At 49.2% G+C, this 27240-nt stretch overlaps 2 protein-coding genes across 9 annotated transcripts in view; one reads left to right on the top strand and one right to left on the bottom strand.

Moving 5' to 3' along the window:
* The window catches only part of ATP6V1E1 (ATPase H+ transporting V1 subunit E1), a 40173-nt gene extending 23095 nt beyond the window's left edge, over positions 1-17078 (top strand). The window contains exons 5-9 of the mRNA XM_035287806.3: positions 478-567; positions 1851-1919; positions 5664-5758; positions 9742-9829; positions 16516-17078. Of these exons, the coding sequence (XP_035143697.1) occupies positions 478-567; positions 1851-1919; positions 5664-5758; positions 9742-9829; positions 16516-16578 (405 nt within the window). The 3' untranslated portion in view covers positions 16579-17078. The remainder of the gene's footprint in view (positions 1-477; positions 568-1850; positions 1920-5663; positions 5759-9741; positions 9830-16515) is intronic.
* The window catches only part of SLC25A18 (solute carrier family 25 member 18), a 20155-nt gene continuing 9058 nt past the window's right edge, over positions 16144-27240 (bottom strand). For 4 of the 8 annotated variants that reach the window (XM_009006380.5, XM_017977764.4, XM_002743522.6 and 1 more), the window contains exons 3-11: positions 26614-26736; positions 25486-25608; positions 25248-25303; positions 24393-24483; positions 23534-23652; positions 21109-21274; positions 20348-20502; positions 19089-19164; positions 16144-18677 (exon numbers count right to left, since the gene is read on the bottom strand). In XM_009006380.5, coding sequence (XP_009004628.3) covers positions 18536-18677; positions 19089-19164; positions 20348-20502; positions 21109-21274; positions 23534-23652; positions 24393-24483; positions 25248-25303; positions 25486-25608; positions 26614-26633 — 948 coding nt within the window. In that variant the 5' untranslated portion in view covers positions 26634-26736 and the 3' untranslated portion in view covers positions 16144-18535. The remainder of the gene's footprint in view (positions 18678-19088; positions 19165-20347; positions 20503-21108; positions 21275-23533; positions 23653-24392; positions 24484-25247; positions 25304-25485; positions 25609-26613; positions 26737-27240) is intronic. The other 4 variants (XM_078342756.1, XM_078342759.1, XM_009006384.5 and 1 more) reach the window with 1 other exon arrangement.

Below are 27240 nucleotides of genomic sequence, written 5' to 3'. Positions count from 1 at the left end.
CTCAGCCTCCCGAGTAGCTCGGTCTACAGGCGTGCACCACCATGCCCAGCTAATTTTTTGTATTTTTAGTAGAGACGGGGTTTCACCTTGTTGACCAGGATGGTCTTGATCTCTTGACCTGGTGATCCACCCGCCTCGGCCTCCCAAAGTGCTGGGATTACAGGCGTGAGCCACCGCGCCCGGCCTTAATAGCTTACTTTTCAAAGTCACAAAGTCACTTGTGTCGATTTCTGAACTGACGTTACCTGAGCTGTTCTCTCTGAGGCCGTGTACTCCCTGGGAGCAGAGATGGTGTTCCGTGCTTCCTTGTACCCAGCACAGCCCCTGCTTTATCTCAGATCTCAGGAAATGTGTGTTGAATGAAAACTCAGCAATAAAATGTGGGCAGCTGGACATGAGCCAAGACCAGCCTCACAGTGGGTTTTGAACCGACTGCCCAGATGTGTAGATAACTTTTATCTTTTCTAATCTTTGTAGGACCTACTAAATGAAGCGAAACAGAGGCTCAGCAAGGTGGTAAAAGATACAACCAGGTACCAGGTGCTGCTGGATGGACTGGTTCTCCAGGTACCCTCAAAGACCAGATCTACTGTTTATAGCTACCGTTCTGAGAAAATTCAGAGCGCCTATTACGAAGCCAGCTCTATTTTTCCTGCTTTCTCGGCATAGTTTTTTATCTGTTCACCCTTTTTTTTCTTTTTGCTTTTTTCCTTTCACTCTTGACCATGTCTGAACTACGTGCTTGCCGCATAGGAAGAGAGCAAATCTGGCTGGCTGGATAAGACTGGCTCCAGGCCTGCTGCTCATTGCTGTAGGCCTACATGACTGAAGGGTCCGATTTGCTTGCAGTGGCTGGCTTTAAATTCCCTTAATTTGATTTTGCCACTGAAATACTTGCTGTTGATTTAGGATTCAGACCAAACACTGTGTATGTTTTGATTGTTTACTGCTGAGCTGTGAAGCCTTATTTACTTACGTTAATTATAGTAATATTTGTCCTCAGCTTGGTTAATGTATGATAAGACATCTGTATGAATTTTGTTTCTACCACCAAAGGTTTGCGTACATTTATCTGGCCTGTGGTAGATAGATCTTTCCATGTTCTCATGTGACATATGCCATCTGTTAGTGGAAACTTACTGGGGGACATTTTTCCAACCTAAATGAAAGAAACACCTTATTTTACTGTTGCTTTATTTTATTTTATTTGTTTATTTTTGAGACGGAGTTTTGCTGGTGTTACCCAGACTGGAGTGCAATGGCACGATCTCGGCTCACTGCAACCTCCGCCTTCTGGGTTTAAGCAGTTCTCCTGCCTCAGCCTCCTGAGTAGCTGGGATTACAGGCATGCACCACCATGCCCAGCTAATTTTTGTATTTTTAGTAGAGACGGGGTTTCACCTTGTTGACCAGGATGGTCTTGACCTCTTGACCTCGTGATCCACCCGCCTCGGCCTCCCAAAGTGCTGGGATTATAGGTGTGAGCCACCGTGCCTGGCCTATTTTATATTTTATTTTTGGAAACAGAGTCTTGCTCTGTCGCCCAGGCTGGAGTGCAGTGGCATCATCACGGTTTACTATACCCTCCCCCTCCTGGGTTCAAGCCATTCTCCTGCCTCAGCCTCCTGAGTAGCTGCGATTATAGGCATGCACCATCATGCATGGCTGATTTTTCTTATATTTTGTAGGGATGGGATTTTGCCACATTGCCTAGGCTGGTTTGGATCAGGCAGTCCTCCTGCCCTGGTCTCCTTTTGGTGCTAGGATTACAGGCCTGAGCCACAGTGCCGGCCTGTTGCTTTATTTTATAGTTTGTATTTTCTACTCATTGTATCGACTATTTCTTCCAGGGTTTGTACCAGTTGCTGGAGCCCCGAATGATTGTTCGATGCAGGAAACAAGATTTCCCTCTGGTAAAGGTAAAGAACTTACATAATAATTTCTCTCTTTTTTTTTTTTTAAAGATCAAAATGTTAGGATGAAGTGCATGTTCAAATACAAAACAGCTGAACCGTAGGAATTAGAGTTTTAACACATTGTAGGTATTAATTTAAGTGTACTTTTAGCCTCTAGTCTGTAGAGTGCCAGCAGCCGGGCGCAGTGGCTCACGCCTATAATCCCAGCACTTTGAGAGGCTGAGGCGGGTGGATCACGAGGTCAAGAGATCGAGACCATCCTGGTCAACATGGTGAAACCCCGTCTCTGCTAAAAATACAAAAAAATAGCTGGATATGGTGGTGCACACCTGTAGTCCTAGCTAATCGGGAGGCTGAGGCAGGAAGAGAATTGCCTGAACCCAGCAGGCAGAGGTTGCAGTGAGCCGAGATCGCGCCATTGCATTCCAGCCTGGGTAACAAGAGCAAAACTTCGTCTCAAAAAAAAAAAAAAAGAGTGAGTACCCTCCAGTCTTTCTAGGAACTTGGTAATTCTGAAACCTAAAAATCAAATAATAGAAGCAGCACTTGGATTGGAACAAAGATAGGCAATGCCATCTGGGACGTAGCCTGTTGCCAGACAAGCAAGTCTGACTCTGACCTCACTCAATGTGTTCCTGTACCTGTAGGAAGAATGCGGGCACCCAAAGAGGCCGGTCAGCTCTGAGTCTGAGTTCTCAGGTTGCTCTGGAGATTAAAATTTTTCTTCTGTGTGTGTTACTTTAGGGCAGGGATAAGGAGGTGAGTGCTTAGTCCCCTGTCAATTACATTTCTCATTACAAATATAAATACATTTGCCTTTTTTTTTTGAGTTGGAGTTTTCCTCTTATTGCCCAGGCTGGAGTACAATGGCATGATCTCAGCTCACCGCAATTTCTACCTCCTGGGTTCAAGCGATTTTCCTGCCTCAGCCTCTCAAGTAGCTGGGATGACAGGCATGTGCCACCATGCTCAAATAATTTTTTGTATTTTTCATAGAACTGGGGTTTCTCCATGTTTGTCAGGTTGGTCTCGAACTTCTGACCTCAGATGATCCACCCACCTTGGCCCCCGAAAGTGCTAGGATTACAGGTGTGAGCCACCGCGCCCTTCCTTTTTTTGTGTGTGTGTCTTGGAGTCTTGCTCTGTCACCCAGGCTGGAGTGCCACGGCGCAGTCTCAGCTCACTGCAACCTTCACCTCTTGTCTCAGCCTCTCAAGTATCTGGGACTACAGGCACATGCCACCACGGCCCAGCTAATTTTTTTTTTTTTTTTTTTTTTTGTATTTTTAGTAGAGATGGGGTTTCACCATGTTGACCAGGATGGTCTCGATCTGTTGACCTCGTGATCCACCCGCCTCGGCCTCCCAAAGTGCTGGGATTACAGGCTTGAGCCACCGCGCCCGGCCTAATTTTTTGTATTTATAGTAGAGATGGGGTTTCACTGTGTTGCCCAGGCTGGTCTCAAACTCCTGAGCCCAGGCAATCCACCCGCCTTGGCCTCCGTGCTAGGATTACAGGCGTGAGGCACCACATCCAGCCTGTTTGCATTTGTATTATAATTTGTCTCCCTAAGTAACTTGTCCACTAGGAGAGAAAGTGTGCCAGCCAGAGAACATAAAATACTCATTCCCCTTCACTGCACATTCTCCACTGTACTAATAGGTTAGAAACCATCTCAGTAACCCAAGTCCACGTTTATGCTGACAGCCTCACTTACTAACCTGGAAAACAGGGCTCGACGTCATGATGGAGAATTCGCCAAGGTAGCATTCAGTGGAGGGAGGGTGTTTTTTTTTTTTTTTTTGAGACGGAGTTTCACTCTTGTTACCCAGGCTGGAGTGCAATGGCGCGATCTCGGCTCACTGCAACCTCCACCTCCTGGGTTCAGGCAGTTCTCCTGCCTCAGCCTCCTGAGTAGCTGGGATTACAGGCACGCGCCACCATGCCCAGCTAATTTTTTGTATTTTAGTAGAGACGGGGTTTCAAACATGTTGACCAGGTTGGTCTCGATCTCTCGACCTCGTGATCCACCCGCCTCGGCCTCCCAAAGTGCTGGGATTACAGGCTTGAGCCAGGAGGGAGGGATAAGTTGCCCACTAGCCCTCTCTAGATAACACTGTGATATTTCTGGGTGCCAAGCAAGCTTTTTCTCGAAAATTCTGCAGTATCAATGTCCAAAACTGGTGATTTCGCCCTCCAAAGTGGTGTGCTGCCTTAGATTTGAAAACAAGGAACTGTTGAATAGACCATCAATTTGTTCAACAAAGTAATAGTGTCAGACAGAAATGTGGGTGTCCTTCCGCTCTTCCGAGAAAGGATTCACGTGGCTACATGAGTGTGCACAATAGTGTTCACAGACGAGCCTGTATTAATTACGTCCACCACACTAATTGCAAGATAAGATAGCTTAAAATCCAGTGCTGTCTTCTTTTCCAAGGAGCTACTTTCTTTTTTTTTTAATTGTGGTAAAATATACATACCGTTTGCTATTTTAACTGTACATTGTGACATTAAGTTCGTTCACAATGTTGGGCCGCCCATCACCACCATCCTTCTCCAGAACTTCTGCATTTTCCCATGCTGAAACTTGGTGCCCTTTAAACACTAACTCTCTATTCTTTCCTATTCTGTTCTGTCCTGTCCTGTCCTGTCCTCCTCATATAAGTGGAAACATTCAGTGTTTGTCCTTTTGTGACTGTTCATTTCACTTAGCATAATGCCTTGAAGGTCCCTGTAGTGTGTGTCCAAGTGCCCTTCCTTGTAAGGCTGGGTAGTCCACGTGTGGACGCACCGCGGTGTGTTTATCTGCTTGTCTGTCAGTGGACACTTGGGTTGCTCCCATCTTTTGACTCTTGTGATCAGTCCTGCCGCAGACATGGGGATATGGATATTTGTCCTGCTTTCTATCCGTTCACATACACGGGAGCAGAAGTGCTGGATCATATGGTAATTCTGTGCTTCATTTTTTGAGGACCTGTCATACTGTTGTTTTTATCAGAGCCATCCTCGTGGGCATGGCATGGCACTGCAGTATTTGGTGCCTACTGTCACCCCCTCATCTGCAACTGCCACTTTAAGCTCATGTCAGCAGCCAAACTTTTCTTCCCTCCCTGCTTTCCTTACCTATCCTCTGCTTCTAATGCTCTCAGTTTGTGGGTTCGTGTATTTTCCTCCTGCTGATGATGTTTCAAATCTGATACCTGCCCCTGGCATGTTTAGTCACCTTCCAAGCCCTGTTAAATCTTTTTTTGTTTTTTTTTTTGAGATGGAGTCTCCCTCTGTTGCCAGTTTAGAGTGCAGTGGCACGATCTCAGCTCATTTCACCTTCCGACTCCCTGGTTCAAATGATTCTCCTGCCTCAGCTGCTGGGATTATAGGGATGTGCCACCATGCCTGGCTAATTTTTGTATTTTTAGTAGAGATGGGGTTTTACCATGTTGGCCAGGATGGTCTCGATCTCTTGACCTCATGATCCACCCACCTTGACCTCCCAAAGTGTTGGGATTACAGGCGTGAGCCACCGCGCCCAGCCCTATTAACTGTTGACAGAAACCATTCGTGTCTCTTCCCTCCTGTGTGCAGACTCATTTTTCCTCAGTGGCTGTGCTGTTTCACATTCCCGACGGCAGTGCTTCTGTTCTAAGTGGGGTAGATGGAAATATCTTTGCTCGTAGTTTGCTGGGTTTTTGGATAACAAACAGCTTCATAGTTTCTGATAATGCCTCTCATTGTTTTCTGTATTTCCAGGCTGCGGTGCAAAAGGCAATCCCAATGTACAAAATCGCCACCAAAAATGATGTTGATGTCCAAATTGACCAGGAGTCCTACCTGCCTGAGGACATGTAAGGAGTGTTCCAGCTACCTTCTGTCCCTGGGAGAGTGGCCTTGATACTGGGCCCTTTTAAACGGTATTTTCACCAACACACTCCAGACAAAAGGCTAGAGCCACGGTGTGTTCCACTTGCAGCTGCTCCTGTTGTTCTGGTAGTGCTCTGTGTTCTGTGTTGCTCTCCCTTGCTAGCCAGCTAAATGTACTCTAAAAGTCTAGTTTGTCTGGGCGCAGTGGCTCACGCCTGTAATCCCAACACTTTGGAAGACTGAGGTGGGTGGATCACCTGAGGTCAGGAGTTCAAGACCAACCTGGCCAACATGGTGAAACCTCTTCTCTACTCAACATACAAAAATTAGCGGGACATGGTGATGGGCGCCTGTAATCCCAGCTACTCAGGAGACTGAGGCAGGAGAATCGCTTGAACTTGGCAGGTGGAGTTTGCAGTGAGCTGAGATTGCACCATTGCACTCCAGCTTGGGCAGCAAGAGTGAAACTCCGTCTCAGAAAAAAAAAAAAAAAAAAAAAAATTAGCTGGGTGTGGTGACTCGTGCCTGTAATCCCAGCTACTCAGAAGGCTGAAGCAGGAGAATTGCTTGAATGCAGGAGGCAGAGGTTGCAGGCAGCGGAGATAGCACCACTGCACTCCAGCCTGGCAACAGAGCAAGACTCCCGTCTCAAAAAAAAAGGGGGGGGTCTAGTTTATGGTCACTGCATTCCTTCTGCAGGGAGGTGGCACCCAGGATGAAAGCTAGGACCAGATCTGTACTGGATGCTGAGGTAGATACTCCCTTTTTTTTTTTTTTTTTTTTTTTTGAGGCGGAGTTTCGCTCTTATTGCCTAGGCTGGAGTGCAATGGCGCAGTCTCTGCTCATCGCAACCTCCACCTCCTGGGTTACACCTGTTCTCCTGTCTGGGCCTCCCAAGTCCATGCCCGGCTAATTTTGTATTTCTAGTAGAGATGGGGTTTCTCCATATTGGTCAGACTGGTCTTGAACTCCTGACCTCAGATGATCCACCTGCCTCGGCCTCCCAAAGTGCTGGGATTACAGGTGTGAGCCACTGCGCCCAGCCCTATACTCCCTCCTTCTAAGTAATAGCTATCAAATCAAGAATTGTGTGTGCCTAGTAATTGTGTTCCTTAAAGATAGAATTGAAAGTACGAGTGGTATTTTTACTGCTGTGAGGAAATGACAGAACATGTCTGGGATAGGCATCCCTAATGAGCTTCATGTGGTTGAAGTAGGCAGTGGAAGCTCCTGACGGGGAGAGCCAGGGTCATTTTCTGTATTTCACCAGCCTGTATGAGGCCAGCTAGCCACACCACTGACTAACGAAGAAAGTCCTTGGGACACATTTTGAACTTAGTTGATTATCAGACGTAGGACTGTAAGACCTAGATTTGAGTCCTATCTTGGCCTTTTGCCTGGACCTGGAGACTGAATTTATCATCTGTAAAATAGGATCAATGCTTTTCTCTTCTTTGTTTCATGCAATGAAGAAAAGATGAGATAGTACATGTGAAAATGCTCTGTAAATGGAAAAGGTCTATAAACTCGTAAGATTTGCTGTCAGAGTTGGGTTCGTTTCCCCTTTGCTGTCAGAGTTGGGTTCGCTTCCCCGTTCTGCCACTTACTAGCTGGGTAACCTTGGACCCGTTATTCAGTTTCACTGAGTGCCGTAGTCCACTGAGTGTTGCTGTAACAGAATACCCAAGACTGGGTAATTCATGGAGAGGAGAGGTTTATTTGGCTCATGATTCTCATGGCTGGAAAGGTAAAGATAGGAACAGCTGCGTCTGGTGAGGACCTAGGGCTGCTTCCACTCGTGGCAGAAGGTAGAAAGGGAGTGGATGTGTGGTTAGAGACCATGTGGCAGGAGAGGGGGTGGGAGAGCCTAGGGAGCCAGACTCCCTATCATACCAGCCTACTCTCTGCTCACAGTCAAGTCCTCCTGTAGCTAGAATCTGGCCCTCGCCAGAATTCATTGCCTCGGGATCTGCCCCCAGCCGTGAACACTCCCAGCACTGCCACGTTGGGAATCGGGTTTCACCATGAGTTTCTGAGGAAACAGACTCATCCCGCAGCAGCGAGCCCTGATTGCTTCGTCTGCAAGTTGGCATAATAGCACCCACCTCATAGCTTTTTTTTTTTTTTTTTTTTTTTAGTTAGGGTCTCTCTGTCACCCAGGCTGGAGTTCACTGGCATGATCTCGGCTCACTGCAGCCTCTGCCTCCTGGGTTCAAGTGATTGTCCTGCTTCAGCCTTCCAAGTAGTTGGGACTACAGGTGCAGCCCACCATGCCCAGCTAATTTTTGTATTTTTAATAGAGTTGGGGTTTTACCATGTTGGCCAGGCCGGTCTCAAACTTGTGACTGCCAGCAATCCACCTGCCTTGACCTCCCAAAGTGCTGGGATTATAGGTGTGAGCCATCATGCCTGGCCAGCAGTGGCATCTTTTTTTTTTTTTGAGACGGAATTTCGCTCTTGTTACCCAGGCTGGAGTGCAATGGTGCTATCTCGGCTCACCGCAACCTCTGCCTTCTGGGTTCAGGCAATTCTCCTGCCTCAGCCTCCTGAGTAGCTGGGATTACAGGCACGTGCCACTGTGCCCAGCTAATTTTTTGTATTTTTAGTAGAGACGGTGTTTCACCATGTTGACCAGGATGGTCTCAACATCCTGGACCTTGTAATCCACCCGCCTCGGCCTCCCGAAGTGCTGGGATTACAAGGTAATCTTGAGCCACCGCGCCTGGCGAGCAGTGGCATCTTTTATCAGCCACACATGCAGTCATGATAGGACCTCATCGTATCCTCCTCACTGCTTATCAGTGATGAGCTGGATTAGGCTCAAGAAAACATTCAGATGAGGTCAAGCGCGGTGGCTCACACCTGTAATCCCAGCAATTTGGGAGGCCGAGGCAGATGGATTACAAGGTCAGGAGTTCGAGACCAGCCTGGCCAACATGGTGAAACCCTGTCTTTACTAAAAATTAAAAAATTAGCTGGATGCGTTGGCGGTTGCCTATTATCCCAGCCACTTGGGAGGCTGAGGCAGGAGATTCGCTTGAACCTGGGAGGTGAAGAGGTTGCAGTGAGCCAAGATCATGTCACTACACTCCAGCCTAGGTGACAGAGGAAGACTTTGTCTCAAAAAAAAATTCAGATGAGGACTCTGAGTGATTTGTAAACTTGAGATGAAATCCTCCCTTTTTCATTTTGTTGGAGAGGGCTGGCTATGAGAAGTTAAACAGGTTCTATAATATAAAATGAAATAGACACAGGCCGCCTGGAGTGGCTCACGCCTGTAATCCCAGCAGTTTGAGAGGCCAAGGTGGGCAGATCACCTGAGGTCAGGAGTTTGACACCAGCCTGGCCAACATGGTGAAATCCTGTCTCTACAAAAATGCAAAAACTAGCTGGGCATGACGGCAGGTGCCTGCAATCCCACAGGAGCATCACTTGAACTCTGGAGGCGGAGGTTGTAGTGAGCCAGGATGGCATCATTGCACTCCCCTTCCTGGGCAACAGCATGAGACTCCATCTCAAAAAAAAAAAACAAATTGACACATAATGTCACTTGGTAAATGACAGTTACTGACACCAATATAGTCAGTTCTCTGTATCTTTGGGGTCCACACTTGTGGATTTAACCAACTTTTTGTTTTCACTCCCTAAACACTACAGTATGACAACCATTTCCATTGTATTCGCTGTGGTAAGAGCTGTAGACTCCGTTTACAATATAGGGGAGGATGTACTACACAGTTGCATATAATGGAATTGAACATCTGGATGGGGACAGGGTGTCCTGAAAGCGACGGTGCCTGGACCTGGAGACTCTCTTTGGAGGCTTTTCCGGTTCCTTTCAAGCCTGGTGCTTAGGTGCCCACGAAGTCCACACACCAAGATGGGGGCATTCCTCTGCGGGAGTAAAGGGTACCATGTGTGTGTCTCAAATCTTTCAAAGTGATTATTTCCTGTGCTGTTTCTGCAGAGCTGGTGGAGTTGAGATCTATAATGGGGATCGTAAAATAAAGGTTTCCAACACCCTGGAGAGCCGGCTGGACCTCATAGCCCAGCAGGTGAGTGTGGGGTACTTCTTGGGAGTTGGTCTGCTACTTTGAAGAAGGACAGAACACGTCTGTTCGCTGGTATTTGGGGTTTATTACTGTCTTTCCACATTTTTGGACATTTTCTCAAAAAGAATGAGAATCGGGCATGATTTAGCATTTGCTAAGGTGGTAACGTTTACATGAGGGCAAATTTGGGGTCAGAGTAAGGGTTTTGTTGACCTAGGATTCAAACGTGTACATTTTACTACATATAAGGTGCCGACAAGTTCTTTCTCTAATATGAATGATGGGAACTAAAGGAAATAATTGTTTTTTTTTTGTTTCATTTTTTTGAGACAGAGTTTCGTTCCTTTTTTGTTGTTGTATCTTAGGTTTTGGGGTACATGTGAAGAACATGCAAGATTGTTGCATAGGTACATACATAGAAGTGTGATTTGCTGCCTTCCTCCCCATCACCTATATCTGGCATTTCTCGCCATGCTGTCTCTCCCCAGCTCCCCACCCCCCGCTGTCCCTCCCCTATTTCCCCCCGATAGACCCCAGTGCGTGATGCTCCCCTCCTTGTGTCCATGTGTTCTCGTTGTTCAACACTCGCCTATGAGTGAAAACATGTGGTGTTTGATTTTCTGTTCTTGTGTCAGTTTGCTGAGAATGATGGTTTCCAGTTTCATCATGTCCCTACAAAGGACACAAATCCATCGTTTTTTATGGCTGCGTAGTATTCCATAGTGTATATATGCCACATTTTCCCTGTCCAGTCTATCATCGATGGGCATTTATGTTGGTCCAGGTCTGCTATTATAAACAGTGCAATGAACATTCGTGTGCATGTGTCCTTATAGTAGAACGATTTATAATCCTTTGGATATATACCCAGTAATGGGATTGCTGGGTCAAATGGAATTTCTATTTCTAGGTCCTTGAGGAATCGCCACATTGTCTTCCACAATGGTTGAACTAATTTACATTCCCACCAGCAGTGTAAAAGTGTTCCTATTTCTCCACATCCTCTCCAGCATCTGTTGTCTCCAGATTTTTTAATGATCGCCATTCTAACTGGCGTGAGATGGTATCTCAATGTAGTTTTGATTTGCATTTCTCTAATGACCAGTGATGATGAGAATTTTTTCATATGTTTGTTGGCCTCATGTATGTCTTCTTTTGTAAAGTGTCTGTTGATATCTTTCGCCCACTTTTGAATGGGCTTGTTTGTTGTTTTTCTTGTAAATCTGTTTTAGTTCTTTGTAGATTCTGGATATCAGCCCTTTGTCAGATGGGTAGATTGCAAAAATTTTTCCCATTCTGTTGGTTGCCAATTGACTCTTAATGACTGTTTCTTTTGCTCTGCAGAAGCTGTGGAGTTTGATTAGGTCCCATTTGTCTATTTTGGCTTTTGCTGCCAGTGCTTTTGGTGTTTTGGTCATGAAGTCCTTGCCTACTCCTATGTCCTGAACAGTTTTGCCTAGATTTTCTTCTAGGGTTTTTATGGTTAGGTCTTATATTTAAGTCTTTAATCCATCTGGAGTTAATTTTAGTGTAAGGTGTCAGGAAGGGGTCCTGTTTCTGCCTTCTGCACATGGCTAGCCAGCTTTCCTGACACCATTTATTAAACAGGGAATGCTTTCCCATTGCTTGTTTTTGTGAGGTTTGTCAAAGATCAGATGGTTGTAGATGTGTGGCATTACCTCCGAGGCCTCTGTTCTGTTCCATTGGTCTATATCTCTGTTTTGGTACCAGTACCGTGCTGTTTTTTTGTTTTTTTTTTGTTTTTTTTGAGACGGAGTTTCGTTCTTGTTAACCCAGGCTGGAGTGCAATGGCGCAATCTCAGCTCACTGCAACCTCCGCCTCCTGGGCTCAGGCAATTCTCCTGCTTCAGCCTCCTGAGCAGATGGGATTACAGGCACGTGCCACCATGCCCAGCTAATTTTTGTATTTTTAGTAGAGACAGGGTTTCACCATGTTGACCAGGATGGTCTTGATCTTTTGACCTCATGATCCACCCATCTCGGCCTCCCAAAGTGCTGGGATTACAGGTTTGAGCCACCTCGCCCGGCCCCTGCTGTTTTGATTACTGTAGCCTTGTAGTATAGTTTGAAGTCCGATAGTGCAATGCCTCCAGCTTTGTTCTTTTTGCTTAGAATTGATTTGGCTGTGTGTGCTCTCTTTTGGTTCCGTATGAAGATTAAGGTGTTTTTTTCCAGTTCTGTGAAGAAGGTCATTGGTAGCTTGATGGGGATAGCGTTGAATCTGTAAATTACTTTGGGCAGTGTGGTCATTTTCATGATCTTGATTCTTCCTAATCATGAGCATGGAATGTTTCTCCATCTGTTTGTGTTCTCTCTTATTTCGTTGAGAAGTGGTTTGTGGTTCTCCTTGAAGAGGTCCCTTATGTTCCTTGTTAGTTGTATTCCTAGGTATTTTATTCTCTTTGTAGCAATTGTGAATGGCAGTTTGTTCTTGATTTGGCTCTCTTTAAGTCTGTTATTGGTGTAGAGGAATGCTTGTGATTTTTGCACATTGATTTTGTATCCTGAGACTTTGCTGAAGTTGCTTATCAGTTTCAGGAGATTTTCTGTGAGACAATGGGGTCTTCTAAATATACAATCATGTTGTCTGCAAATAGTGACAACTTGACTTCCACCTTTCCTAATTGAATACCCTTTATTTCTTTTTCTTGTCTGATTGCTCTGGCCAGAACTTCCAGAACTATATTGAATAGGAGTGGTGACAGAGGGCATCCTTGTCTAGTGCCAGATTTCAAAGGGAATGCTTCCAGTTTTTGCCCATTCAGTATGATATTGCCTGTTGGTTTGTTGTAAATAGCTTTTATTATTTTGAGATACGTTCCATCGATACCGAGTTTATTGAGGGTTTTTAGCATAAAGGGCTATTGAATTTTGTCAAAGGCCTTCTCTGCGTCAAATGAGATAATCATGTGGTTTTTGTTTTTTGTTCGGTTTATGTGGTGAATTATGTTTATAGACTTGCGTATGTTGAACCAGCTTTGCATCCCCGGGATGAATCCTGCTTGATCATGGTGGATAAGTTTTTTGATTTGCTCTTGCAATTGGTTTGCCAATATTTTATTGAAGATTTTTGCGTCTATGTTCATCATGGATATTGGCCTGAAGTTTTCTTTTCTTGTTGAGTCTCTGCCTCAACAAGGTTTTGGGATCAGGATGATGTTAGTATCATAAAATGATTTGGGAAGGATTCCCTGTCTTTGTATTGTTTGGAATACTTTCAGGAGTGGTACCAGCTCCTCTTTGTATGTCTGGTAGAATTCAGCTGTGAACCCATCTGGGCCTGGGCTTTTTTTGTGTAGTAGGCTCTTAATTGCTGCCTCAACTTCAGCCCTTGTTATTGGTCTATTCTGGGTTTGGACTTCTTCCTGGTTTAGGCTTGGGAGGGTGCAAGTGTCCAGGAATTTATCCATTTCTTCCAGGTTTACTGGTTTATGTGCATAGAGTTGTTTGTAATAATCTCTGATGATGGTTTGTATTTCTGTGGAATCTGTGGTGATTTCCCCTTTATCATTTTTTCTTACATTTATTTGATTCTTCTCTCTTTTCTTTTTTATTATTCTGGCTAGTGGTCTATTTTGTTGATCTTTTTGAAAAACCGGCTCCTGGATTTATTGATTTTTTGAAAGGTTTTTTATGTCTCTATCTCCTTCAGTTCTGCTCTGATCTTAGTTATTTCTTGTCGTCTGCTAGGTTTTGAGTTTTTTTGATCTTGCTTCTCTAACTCTTTCAATTTTGATGATAGGGTGTCAATTTTAGATCTCTCCTTGCTTCTCATGTGGGCATTTATTGCTATAAATTTTCCTCTAGACACTGCTTTAAATGTGTCCCAGAGATTCTGGTATGGTGTGTCTTCGTTCTCATTGGTTTTGAAGAACATCTTTATTTCTGCCTTCATTTCATTATTTATCCAGTCAACATTCAAGAGCCAGTTGTTCAGTTTCCATGAAGCTGTGTGGTTCTGGTAGTTTCTGATTTCTGAGTTCTAATTTGATTGCACTATGGTCTGAGAGACTGTTTGTTTTGATTTCCATTCTTTTGCATTTGCTGAGGAGTGACTTACTTCCAATTATGTGGTCAGTTTTAGAGTAGTTGTGATGTGGTGCTGAGAAGAAGGTATATTCTGTGGATTTGGGGTGGAGAGTTCTGTAAATGTCTATCAGGTTTGCTTGTTCCAGGTCTGAGTTCAAGTCCTGGATATCCTTGTTGATTTTCTGTCTCGTTAATCTGTCTAATATTGACAATGGGGTGTTAAAGTCTCCCAGTATTATTGTGTGGGAGTCTAAGTCTCTTTGTAAGTCATTAAGAACTTGCCTTATATATCTGGCTGCTCCTGTATTGGGTGCATATATATTTAGGATCCTTAGCTCTCTTGTTGCATTGATCCTTTTACCATTATGTAATGGCCTTCTTTGTCTCTTTTGATCTTTGTTGGTTTAAAGTCTATTTTATCAGAGATGAGAATTGCAACTCCTGCTTTTTTTTGCTCTCCGCTTGCTTGGTAAATCTTCCTCCATCCCTTTATTTTGAGCCTTTGTGTATCCTTGCATGTGAGATGGGTTTCCTGGATACAGCACACCGATGGGTTTTGGCTTTTTATCCGATTTGCCAGTCTGTGTCTTTTGATTGGGGCATTTAGCCCATTTACATTTAGGGTTAATATTAGGGTTAGGGTTTTTTTTTTTTTTTTTTTTGAGATGGAGTTTAGCTCTTGTTACCCAGGCTGGAGTGCAGTGGCGCAATCTCAGCTCACTGCAGCCTCCGCCCCCTGCAGGCAATTCTCCTGCCTCAGCCTCCTGAGTAGCTGGGATTACAGGCACACGCCACCATGCCCAGCTAATTTTTTGTAATTTTTAGTAGAGACAGGGTTTCACCATGTTGACCAGGATGGTCTCGTTCTGCCGAGCTCGTGATCCACCTGCCTCAGCCTCCCAAAGTGCTGGGATTACAGGCGTGAGCCATCGCGCCCGGCCTAGGGTTAATATTGTTACGTGTGAATTTGATCCTGCCATTTTGAGACTAGCTGGCTGTTTTGCCCGTTAGTTGATGCCGCTTCTTCATTGTGTCAATGCTCTTTACCATTTGGTGTGTGTTTGGAGTGGCTGGTACTGGTTGTTCCTTTCTGTTCAGTGCTGCTTTCGGGAGCTCTTGTAAAGCAGGCCTGGTGAACGTAATTGCTTGTTTGTAAAGGATTTTATTTCTCCTTCGCTGGTGACGCTTAGTTTGGCTGGATCCGTTTCGTTCCTTTTTGCCCAGGCTGGAGTGCAATGGCGTGATCTCGGCTCACTGCATCCTCCTCCTACTGGGTTCGGGTGATTCTTCTGCCTCAGCCTCTGGGATAGCTGGGATTACAGGCGCGTGCCACCACGCCCGGCTCATTTTGTATTTTTAATAGAGACGGAGTTTCACCATGTTGGCCGGGCTGGTCTCAAACTCCTGACCCCAGGTGATGCAGCCTCCTCAGCCTCCCAAGGTGCTGGGATTACAGCGTGAGCCACCCTGCCCAGCTGGAAACACTTGTTTAAAGGAATCATCATAAAGTTGCTGGCTTTTCAGATATTTCCAGATTTGTACAGATGAACTCTAGGAAACTAGCCAGGAAACCTCCACTCGTTCTAAAATGCTGGGCGGCCTCTAGATTCTAGTGGTAGTCCGTTGCTGTGGCTGCCAACCTAGTTATTCCCTGCCTAGATGTGCAGTTTGCTGTTTATGCAGGTATTTCTCTTACAACTAAAGCCCTTTCACCTTGATTTTTTTCATATTCTGGTAACTTAAACCTCGGAGCAGTGTCTCCTGGTAGCCACTGTCCCATCCAGTATCATAGCCACTACCCACTTATGGATACTTAATTAAACCAAAAAATTCCGTTTCTCAGCACACAATCACCACCTGTTGCTAGGGCTGCCCCGTTGACCGCAGAGCCTTAGGCGTCCAGGGTGCAATTCTCCTGAGGATTCATCAGTGGCTGCAACAAGTGCTTCAGCCCAAACGGGCATCGGAAGTGTTCTGTGCTGGCCATAGGCGGCACTCAGTAAGTGTGTGTTGAAGAGAGTGTAGGTGAACCAGGATATTGTGCTGAGATGATTTTGAGTTAAGCCTGAGATAGTAATGACTTTAGGCTTTTTATTTATTTTTTTTATTTCTTTATTATTTTTGAGATGGAGGCTTGCTCTGTCGCCAAGACTGGAGAGTGAAATGGCGCAGTCTTGGCTCACTGCAAGCTCCACCTCCCAGGTTCAAGCGATTCTTAGCCTCCCAAGGAGCTGGGATTACTGGCGTCCGCCATCACGCCTGGCTAATTTTTGTATTTTTAGTAGAGAGTGTTTCACCATGTTGGCCAGGCCGGTCTTGAACCCCTGACCTTGTGATCCGTCTGCCTCGGCCTCCCAAAGTGCTGGGATTACAGGTGTGAGCCACCGTGCCTGGCTAGGTTTTTTATTTTAAATGTGTCCCTTTTGTAAGCAGTCTGAACCCCAGATTTGGGATGAGTTAAGTTTCTCACCAAAGAGTGTGTGACCGTGCTTCGGGAAGGAAAGAGCGGCTGTGGTGTGCATGGCTTCGTGAGGCCTTCCCGGCCATGCAGAGGTTCGTGGCTTTCCTCCTGTGGTTAAGATGCACCGTGCTCTACAACCTGCTCAGCTGACGTTACGTGTTTATTACACTCTCCACAGATGATGCCAGAAGTCCGGGGAGCCTTGTTTGGGGCCAATGCCAACAGGAAGTTTTTGGACTAAGCCTCCGGGAGGTGGAGCTCATCCTCGGCTCTCCTGCTGTGACATGGAAGCTTCTGATGTTTGAAGAAACACGGTGTCTCTGTAGCTTCTTTACTGCCCCAGTGCTGCTCTGTATTTATCAGTGATGCCCCTCTGTCTGTCACTAATGCCTTGCCTAATTGTTCAGTGGCAGAAAGCTTCATGTAATATGATCAAGACCCATCTCCAGTTCATCTGAAAGGAACACAGCGTCCGGCTGGTTCAGCACACTAGGGGAGGGCCGGGTGGTGGCTGCATGGGCTTCCTGGGTCTCCGTTCTCCTCTGGCGCAGAGGTGACGTGTTTGGCGTTCTCGGCCCTGCATTCCCCACTCTTGAGGCTTAAGGCGCATGTGGCACACCACTTCTTCCAGTAGTCCTTCACTGTTCCCTGTTTAGGTCTCCAAGTTTTCCCTCTTCTGTAAATGTGATTCAGAATCTAAGCCATGGATGTGCTTTATTTATTAAAAGAGTTATGTGGAATTAATGTGATTTCTAGTGTCAGGCACTGTAAGTTTAGAGTTAGAGAGAGTTAAATTTTTACTGAGGCACCTAGAAAAGAAGTATTTTCCATATCCCCCGTGGCACTGGATGGTGACAGCTGTCAGCACCTGGATCCTCGGGGTATCCCCCGGCTCTTGCCGGTGTTCCCAGCCCATTACCCGGGAGCGTTCCTTCCAGGCCTTGTGATCTCCCACACACCCCAGCCCCACCCCCCGTACGCTCTCCAGTGTGACCTGTCCTCTGGAAGGGCTCTACCACTTCAGCAAGGAAATGGTGTTATTAGTGTTGCCCCTGTGAGGAAAACCAGGTTACTTTGGAGCCAGTCGCTGTGTGCAGGGCCCAGATCCTTTGTCTTCCACAGGCGATGACTAGAGCTGCCCAGGGCCTTGCGGCTAGTACATGGTGGAGCTGGGACTCCAACTCAGCTGCGGTTCTTGTAACAGTGACATCCCCACGGCCGACCCGTTAGTACCGTCCTTGTCCTCATTAGCCCACGTTTCACAGCAGGTGGGGACTAATGTACACAAACACCTCCTGCCGCAGGTGCTCGCCGCTCAGGACTGGCCCCGGTGGTGCGACCTTACTTCTCCCGGAGCGGCCTGTGGGGAGGAGCTCTCCCGGCACACTCAGTTCCTCAGGTGGTGCGCTCAGGAAGGGGTTAGTGCCGCTCACAATCAACCCTATGGCTGCGTTCCTCCACACCCGGAAGTAACACCTCCCTCCACGCCTTTTAACATTTGGCTTTGAAATGGATACAGGAAAGTAGACAGCGACACCATTCACTGCAGCCTGTCTGCTGTGCGTGCTGATTCACAGATGAGATCTCACCGTTCACCTTTATTTCAAACAGTGTTCTGTGGAAAGGACGGGCGTCTTCGAGAGCCTGGGCTCTGGGGGACAGGCCGGGCTGCTCAGTCGGAGCCAGCCTCAGCCCTCGGCCATCCGAGGATTTGAAAGGGTGCCTGGTCTCAAACCGGATGCCGACTTCGAGGTTTTTCATGGTCTCCTGCACTTGTGATCCTCCTTTTCCTCAAAATCAGTGCTAGGGCTCATCGTAAGTTACGGAATTCAAGATTAACAGCGACATCCTCAATGACTCAACAATGCCGAGTTTGTGAAACAGAAGAAACAAATGCTAAATCATAGAAACAACCCTTCTATCTTGACAACCTGTTCAAGTCCTGCACTTAATACAACTAAAGCAAGTACTATTCTTGTTAAAGTAGGTGGTGGGGGCTTCCGAAAGCCCCCAGAGAAGAAGGCTGTGCTCAACGTGCTGTTAGAGTAGGGCTGTCTCCCGAGATTGAGGTAGCACTACAGTGTACAGCATAGAGGACAAGACAGGCCAGGGTGGCCTCGCCTGCCCTTGTCCCCTCTAGGCTAAGTAAAAGGCTAGAGAGAGGGCCACGAGTGCAGGGACTTGAGCACCAGCTCTGTCTACTCAAAACACTTTAAGATGCGCTCTCCAATCCCAATGAAATAGACCCCTTGAGCAATCCCAAAGAGGGGTGCTATGACCAGCGCCCGGCAGCCGGCGCCTTTCATGAAGGCAGATGGTCCCTCCTGAATCCAGAGTTTCCTGTGGAGAAAGAAGAGCCAGTGAGCCGATGGGCAGGGGCATTCTGCAAGCAGCCCTTCGTAGTGGCGGCCTCTCCACCTGGGCACCTCTCCTTCGAGAACAGCGCCTTGCACAGCAAGAGCAAGAGTCCAGCAGTGCGGCGGGAGCTGGGCCAAGGTTGGTTATGTATGCAGTTAGGCCAAGGCCTTGGAAGTAGGCGTGGTGGCTAGAATCTTCAGTGAGGCGCTGTAGGGGTGCCAGGAAGAAAAAGGCTCCCAGTACATCCTGTTCTCTTTGAGAGGTGAGGGAAAGGGAAAGACTTCAAAGAAACCCAGGGCCCTGCATTCGAGTTGGTCTCTACATCTGGTCTAGGCAGACACCCACGCAGAGGAACTTGTCCCAGCCACCATTTGGGAGGACACTGGCTCTCACCTGGCACAATCAGTGATCCCGCTGTACATGTCCTCACCCAGGCCTTTCTTGAGGGTTTGGATTCGCGTTTTCAGAACTACAGTAAAAGTTAAAGTGAGCAGTGAACAGCTTACTTTCGGTATCCTCCCCTCCACACAAGGGCTGGGTCCTCCTTTAGAGCCACTACATATAAAGCTGAGTCATGAGGCCAGTTCTGCCGTTGTGTGGTCTGTAAATGGAGGTGTCCTCTGTGGGCCTCAGCCATAAACTAAATGAAGCACGTTATTGTAGCCCTGTTGGTTTTTGTTGAGACAGGGTCTTGCTCTGTTGCCCAGGCTGGAGTGGCGTGGCACAATCACAGCTCACTACAGTCTTAACCATCCGGGCTCCAGTGATCTTACCACCTGCGCCTCCCAAGCAGCTGGGACTACAGGAATGCACCACCACACCCAGCTAATGTTTTTACCTTTTTTAGAGACAGGGTCTCTGTTGCCCAAGCTGGTCTTGAACTCTGGGCACCTCCCTTGGCCTCCCAAAGTGCTGGGATTACAGGGGTGAGCCGCCACACCTGGCCAGGTTACTATTGGTATAGGAAGTCTGACTACACATGTTTGGGGGGCTGGAAGCAGCCCTAACTCAGGGGAAGCATTGTCTTCTCACACTGGGTTTAGCTCCCACCTTTAGCCCAAAATTCTATTATTTATTTATTTATTTGAGATGGGGTCTCCTGCTGTTGCCCAGGCTGGAGTGCAGTGGCGTGGTCTCAGCTCATTGCAACCTCCGCCTCCTGGGTTCAAGCAATTCTCCTACCTCAACCACCCAAGTAGCTGGGACTACAAGCACCCCTGCCACCACACCCAGCTAATCTTTTTGTATTTTTAGTAGAGTTGGGATTTCGCCATGTTGGCCAGGCTGTTCTCGAACTCCTGACCTCAGGTGATGTGCCCACCTCGGCCTCCCAAAGTGCTGGGATTACAGGCGTGAGCCACCGCGCCTGGCCAGCCCCAAATTTTAAAACATCAGCAATCATTTATAGCTGAGGCTCACGACTCTTGAGGGGACAAAAAGCTATAGGAATCAGCATCCTGAAGGCGAGGGGATGTGTCAGGGGTGAGAAACAGAAAAGCGGGGTCTCTGGGCACTCTCTGCGTGACGGCCTCTAGACAGCCTCTGCCAGTGGCCAGATTGTAACCCAAGGTCTTCCAGGGTTGGGCCGTTGCATCTAATAGTGCAAAAGTGCTGTTTATCCCACAGAAACGACACGTCTCCCACATCCTCACCATCCAGAGGCGTCACTGCGACCGCAGCTACGGAACCTGCCACACAGCCTGACGCGAAGGAATGTGCAAAGGACGCCTTACCGGCGAGCTCGTTGAACCCCAGGTTGTTAAGGTTGGCAAACAGCGGGAAGTAGATGATGGAGAAGGGAATGTCCCTGCAGAAGAGGAAGAAGCACTGAGCTCCGATCCACCCTGGGGCTGCCACCCAAGGTTAGACAATGAGCTTTGCTGTGAGCTGTAGGGCTCACGGTCAGGAGCCGCTACGACTCGTCCCTGCTTCGGTACCCCATGAGCATGGGTAAGGGACAGCAGGGGACAAAAGAGCTGTTGCTGTCCATCCTGCCCTCCCAGCACCTTCCTCTGCCCTATAGCACCTGCAGCATCTTGACTGCCAGAGGCAAGTCTGAGGCTGGAAACCGTTCTGTAAAGGGGCAGGCAGGCCCAGGAAGGATGAGGGGCAGGCTTTGCATTCACTACCAACTCTGCAGTGCTTCGCGGACAGGGCTTCCTCAGGTGCTTTTGGGCCCAAAACACCCAGCCTTCCTGTGGGCCTGGTCACTGGAGACAGGGCCTTAAACATTAGTCTTCCTGGTACCCATTCTGTGCCACCGCCGCCAATCTTGACAGAACAGGAAGCATGGAAGTGGTCTGCTCACCTGGGTTTGGATATTCCGGGAAGGACAGAGGCAGAGAGGGAGAGCCAGCCTCTGGCCCTGTGCGCTCCCATGCACTCGTCCTAGGGGACTGGAAGAAAGGCTCACCTGAGGAGAGTGGCACCCAGGCCCCTGTAGAGCCCCGCCAGGCCCTGCGTGCGGAGCAGCTCCCAGGCAATGAGGGCGGCAGAGGGGCGCTTGTGGGTGGAAGCCGGACCAGTTGTGTAGGACCTGGAGGAGGAGGGCACTGAGGCTGGGCCCTGATGATGGGCGGCTGGAAGGGAAAGGACAGACCCGTCACTACCCAGTCCCCGACAGACGCTGCAAAACACTCCCACGAGTGTGGCTGTCAGTCCCTGCCCCTGGGACAGCTCAGAGGCCAGGCTGACACCTTAACTGGCATCTGGAAGAATGTCCTCATTTTAACTTTAGAATATTAAATGTCGGCTCTAAGAACGTCCTCCTAAGGTCTGCAGTCTCTCGGGAGCTATCCCAGCGCTGGGAACACCTTCCAAGAGCGCAGCCACTGTCTGGCCGCTTGCTTCTCGGCTGCGTTCATTACGGCTCCATTCCTCGCCCTCCGTTAAAACTGGTTTTGATCTGGCTTACGTTTCTAAACCGTTTCTCAGCCTATGTAGATCATTTCTATTTTTAATTTTGTGTTTTACATGAAGTCTCTGTCCCCTAGGCTGGAGTGCAGTGGTGTGATCTCGGCTCACTGCAACCTCCGCCTCCTGGGTTCAAGCAATTCTTCTGCCTCAGCCTCCCTAGTAGCTGGGACTACAGTACCATACCTGGCTGATGTTTATAGTTTTAGTAGAGACAGGGTTTCACCACGTTGGCCGGGCTGGTCTCAAACTCCTGACCTCAGGTGATTCACCCACCTCGGCCTCCCAAAGTGCTGGGATTACCGGTGTGAGCCACTGGACCTAGCCTAGATCACTTTTAGACAGAAAAAAAGAATTTGCTGCTTTCCACCATTAGGCAGAACATACATGAAATTCCCGTGTCCTGAAGTGCTAATAGGATGGGATGGCCTCCCTCAGGCTTCCAGGACACCTCCTCCTGCTCGCCTTCCAAGGTGAGGTGAGCAGGTCCTTCCTGCCCTTCCCTATTGGAAGAATTTGATTTCATGCAAAGCCCATCATCTGATGGGTTCAGTATTTATTACTCATGAAAATGGAATTATACCGCATTTTAAATGACGTGAGGCCTGTTAATGGCCATGGGATTTGTGACACTGAAATTCTGTGAATATTTAATTTTCCTAAATCTCAGTGTCGGAAGGGAAGGGCACCACACGGACTGAGGGCCGTACGCTCCTTGCCAGGTGCTGCATTATCAGGTGCATTACGGATTAGCGCGTTTAATTCGGACATTGCGGTTTAGCCCTAAGGAGAGGTCCCCACATCCGTTCCACAGTTGGCCAACTCCTGCTCTTACTATATGCATTGGCATCTATGCCACTCCACAGGGCTTGCTTTTTTTTTTTTTTTTTTTTTTTGAAAAGACAAGATTTGTTATGTTGCCCAGGCTGGGCTCGAACTCTCGGTCCACCCCCCTCAGCCTCCTGAGTAGCTGGGATTACAGGAGTGTCCTGTGCTGAGCCAACACCTCTCCGCTGTTCTGATGGGGCCAGGATTTGGGAAAGGGCCAAACTTCTCTTCCAGGAAAAACCGAAAGAATGGGAATGATTCTCTTCTCCCTCTTTATGCCTTTCCACCAAAAGCTTCAACATCATGAGATACTTATGACTGAAGGTTTCAGTGGAGCAGTCACTGGCTTTTTTGTTTTTTTTTTTAAGAGATGAGGTTTCACAGTATTCGCCAGGCTGGTCTCAACTGCTGACCTGTGATCCACCCACCTCAGCCTCCCAAAGCACTGGGATTACAGGCATGAGCCACTGTGCCCAGCCAGCACTCAAAATCTTTAGGAAATCAGGTCCAACTGTGAAGGCAATATGACAGAAGCATTAAGTATTTTCTGACCCTCTGAATCAAGATTCTCATTTCTGCTATTTGTTCTAAAGCTGGAAGTGTTGATTAAATGGCTAACCATAAATGAAGACCTTTTTTTTTTTTAAACACAGAGTCTTACTCTGTTGCCCAGGCTGGAGGGCAGTGATGCAGTCTCAGCTCACAGCAACCTCTGCCTCCGGGGTTCAAGTGATTCTCCTGCCTCAGCCTCCTGAGAGGCTGGGACTACAGACATGTGCCATCACAGCCAGCTAATTTTTGTATTTTTAGTCGAGATGGGGTTTTACCATGTTGGCCAGGATGGTCAAACTCCTGACCTCAAGTGATCCTCCTGCCTCGGCCTCCCACAGTGCTGGGATTACAGGTGTGAGCCACCGTGCCTGGCCTCCCACGGTGCTGGGATTATAGGTGTGAGCCGCTGTTCCCGGCTGAAGACTCCTACCTATTCTGAAAGCTGACTGGTCACACAGCCCAGCAAATGAGGGCGGGATGTGGGATGTGCCTGGTTCCAATCCCTGCCCTTTGCTGTTCCTATGGGATGCGGGGACAGGCCTCACCCAAGCGTCCAGCATCCTGCAGCTGAATCTTGAGCATTTCCATGGGACAGGTAACCACCACCTGGCATATCCCAGCGCCACACCCGGCGAGCATCTCCATCTTCAGGTTCCGCTGCATCCTATGGAAACAGGCATCCGGCTCCTTCAGCTGCAGGCCCGCAGGCCCGTCCTGGTGCTGCTGCCCTCCTGTGAGAGGGGGACTTTCCCTGGATAGCACCCGTGGCTGCCACTCACCCAGCTGGGTGAGTCATCAGCTGGCCGTCAGGTGTGGTCTCTGTACCGACAGGAGACTGAGTTTAAAGCAAAGCCTGCTAGAGCGGCAGCACCGCAGGGAAGCTGAAAAGTGACAAACTGTCCAGGCCAGGTGCTGTCCCTGATCCCTTCAGGAACATCGCTGGGCAGCATGAGTCACAGAGAGAGCTAGAAAGGGTTTGGGGGCTGATTTATTTCTCCTGGGTGAGGTCTCGCTCTGTCACCCAGGATGAAGTGCAGTGGAGCCAACGTGCCTCACTGCAGCCTCGACCTCCTGGGCTCAAGCGATCCTCCTTCCTCAGCCTTCTAAAGTGCTGGGATTACAGGCATGAGCCACTGCACCCAGCTTGGTGGCTGCCTTTTAAAAATGTATTGGCTAATTGATGGATTTGTCTGTATAAATATTCTGTATTTTCTCTATATTATCTGTCACACTTCAAAGTACACCAGCTCATTCTCTCCCTTCACGCTGCAGCAGCCCAAACACACCAGCCCTCAGACATAGGTGTGTACATATGTATGCATGCAGGTAGATAAACTGAGGCACATTTGAAATCTTCCTGCCATGTCTCCCAAAAAACACACAGGGAAGGATCCAACCCCATACCCATCTTCCATGAGCAGCTGCCGGAAGAAGTCATTGGCCGCCAGCTTGATGGCCTTCTCTGGAGTGACCAGAGTGAGGTTCACTGCAGCCCCTGGAAGTGAAGGACAAGATGAGGTGTCAAGGTGCTCCCAGAAACAACAGTTCCCTGCATCTGCCCCTCAGTCCTAGGCAGGCCAGTCTCAGAGTGCAGGGCATCGGGGGGCGCAGGACCACCTGGCCTGTTTCACCGAAACAGCTTTCAATTCCCCCAACCTACATATATATTTCCTATGGACTCCTCAGTCCATTATCAGGAAGACATTTGACTTGTGTCGCTGCTGGTGGGGTAGAGTAACAGGCCCAGGCGCCGGGATGGCGGCTCCGCTCCTCTGTGCCGCACAGCCAGTCCCATTGGCTGCTGGCTCAGGGCTCTGAGGGGTTTGTGTTTTGCTTCTTGGGGGCACAAGCATATCAGCTCCTACTCAACTCCAGCTTTGGATCCACTGTCCAAGGCAGCGTCATGGCTGGGGACCCCGCCAGAACCGCTGCAGCGCTGGACTGTGCTGGGGAGGAGCTCAACCCCCTTCCCTCAGTCCCTTTCAGCCCCTTCCTCTTCCCTCCTAGCCAGGCAGAGAGAAGGGCAGGCAGGTGGGGTGGGCTCTTAGTGAGGCGGTGGCGAGGGTGTGCTCTGGGGGTTTCGGGAAGTCTTACCAGGACCCAGAGCCGCCTCTGTCTCCACCCAAGAGCGCAGAGGCTCATCTGGAGCGAACCCCTGACCCCATTCCGGCAGTCCCGGGACAGGAGGAACAACCAGTTCCCAGCGTCCCGTCCGCTCACACCTGGTGCCCAGCCTCCCCGGGGTTCTGAGAAGCCCACCTCGGTACATGCCGAAGAAGCCCTCCGCCCGCGCCGTCTTCATCAGGCAGTCGATCCTGGAGGCGGAGGCCAGAGGAGGAGTGGGCGCGCAGCAAGCCGCCCGGCCCCGCCGGCACCTCCCGGAGACCCGCGCCCCAGCCCTGCGATCAGCGCTCAGCCCGGGGGCTGGAGGGAAGGGCCCCGGCCCCCCACCGCCCCCCACCGCCCCCGCTCCCCACACTCGCCCGCCGGCACCCACATTCCTTTGTACATGGCTTTTCCATGCTGATTCTGCAGCCGAGTCTTGGCCAGGTCGGCGGGAAACACGCAGGTCACCCCCACGAGCCCTGCCACGCCTCCGTTGATGAGTTTGGCTGTGATGCTGGGACACCGGGAGGAGAGAGGCAGAGGGAGCGGCGAGTCAGGGAGCGGAGGCCGCCAGGAACGGGCAGGGGCGCAGAGAGCGGGCAACCCCAGCCACAGACGTCCACAGACCCTCCGCCTCCCTGGCCGAGGCTCCGGCCCACACAGGCGCCCACGCTCACCGGGGCTGAGGCATCCTGCTGCCACCCGGAGTCCCGGAGCTGGGCCCTGCAGGGGCTTCTGGGAGGAGCCCAGCTCCGCCCCCCCCACCCCCCGTGGGGCCCACCAGGGCACCGCTGGGCCCCAGCGCTGGCTCCTCCGCGGCCTGCAGCCACGTGTGCAGCTGTCACTCAAACGGGCTGAGGGTCAAGGCTGCAGCGGGTTTGAATCCTGACTGCGACCCCGCCTCTCTGGGCCTGTGATCCCCTGGAACTCACTGCAGGGCTGCGGAGGACTGTGGAAACCGTGCGTGGGGAGAATGCCCGCTATTGTTCATAGTCAGAGAACAGGATCTTCCCACAGTGAGGGCTTCACGCCGGTCAGCCGTGGAGATGATCCAGCCCCAGCCAAAAGTGAAGCCACAGTTTAGGGAACACGCCCCGCCCTGCTAGGTATAGGAGCTTTGGAAGGCGGGAAATAGCGTTCTCGGACTTCTGGGGACCCCCTAAACTCTTCCTTTCTGGCCCCTTTGGAGATGGATTTACCCGGAAGTGGTAAGAGCAGATTACTGTGGGCCTTTCACAAAGGAAGAAACTTGGGACAATAAAGAGAACCGTGGACCAAATTGTGCAGTCAGAGGAGATGAACTCAAATAATATTGAACAACAATACACGTGTGCACAGGTGCCTGTGCGTATGTGTTTGCCCCAGTGGACGTAGTGCAGGTGTTATTTGGGGGACGGGTCTCACTCCCTCTTCCCTAGGACTCGGCTTGTTCTTCAGAAACCTAGATGTGCTGTCATCACAGGGACTCTTCCCGCCAGGCCCACAGCCCAGGGCCTCAGGCTGCGCCAGCCCAACTCACCTCAGATCCTGGTGGGTCATTCTGCAGGGGCTGAGGATCCCGGGACACGCGGGTTTTGAGCGCAGCCTGGCTCGAGCCGCCTTCCTGGCAAGTCACGACCTCCCTGGGCTGCAGCTTCCTCCCCTGCAAAGTAGTCAGAGGGATGAGAACACACATCACTAGTGGATTAATGCTACCCGCTGCCCCACTTTTTCTCCTTCCTAAACATTTTGGACTTTGGGAATCAAATCGTAATCTGGGAACTTTTGGACTCTGGGATCAGATAAGAGGGAAGAGGAATGAGAGAGGAGGATACGGCCCGCTGGGGCTGCAGGAGAGGCTGTCTAGGGGCATTCTGGGCAGAGCGGTGGGGCTGGTGCCGGAGGGAGCGAATGGGCTGGGAAAGGATTTTAAGGGGAGTTGCTATAGACTAGGAATCCCTCTCATGGTGTCCAAGAACTACAACTAAATACTTACAATACTTAAAAGGGCCGGCATGGTGGCTCACGCCTGTCATTTTAGCACTCTGGGAGGCTGAGGTGGGTTGACTACCTGAGCTCAGGAGTTCGAGACCAGCCTGGGCAACACAGTGAAACCCCATCTCCACTAAAGTACAAAAGAAATTAGCCAGGCGTGGCGGCATGAGCC

The sequence above is a fragment of the Callithrix jacchus genome, chromosome 1 (assembly GCF_049354715.1).
Source record: "Callithrix jacchus isolate 240 chromosome 1, calJac240_pri, whole genome shotgun sequence".
Lineage (NCBI taxonomy): Eukaryota > Metazoa > Chordata > Mammalia > Primates > Cebidae > Callithrix > Callithrix jacchus.
This window is presented reverse-complemented; position numbering and strand designations above follow the sequence as displayed.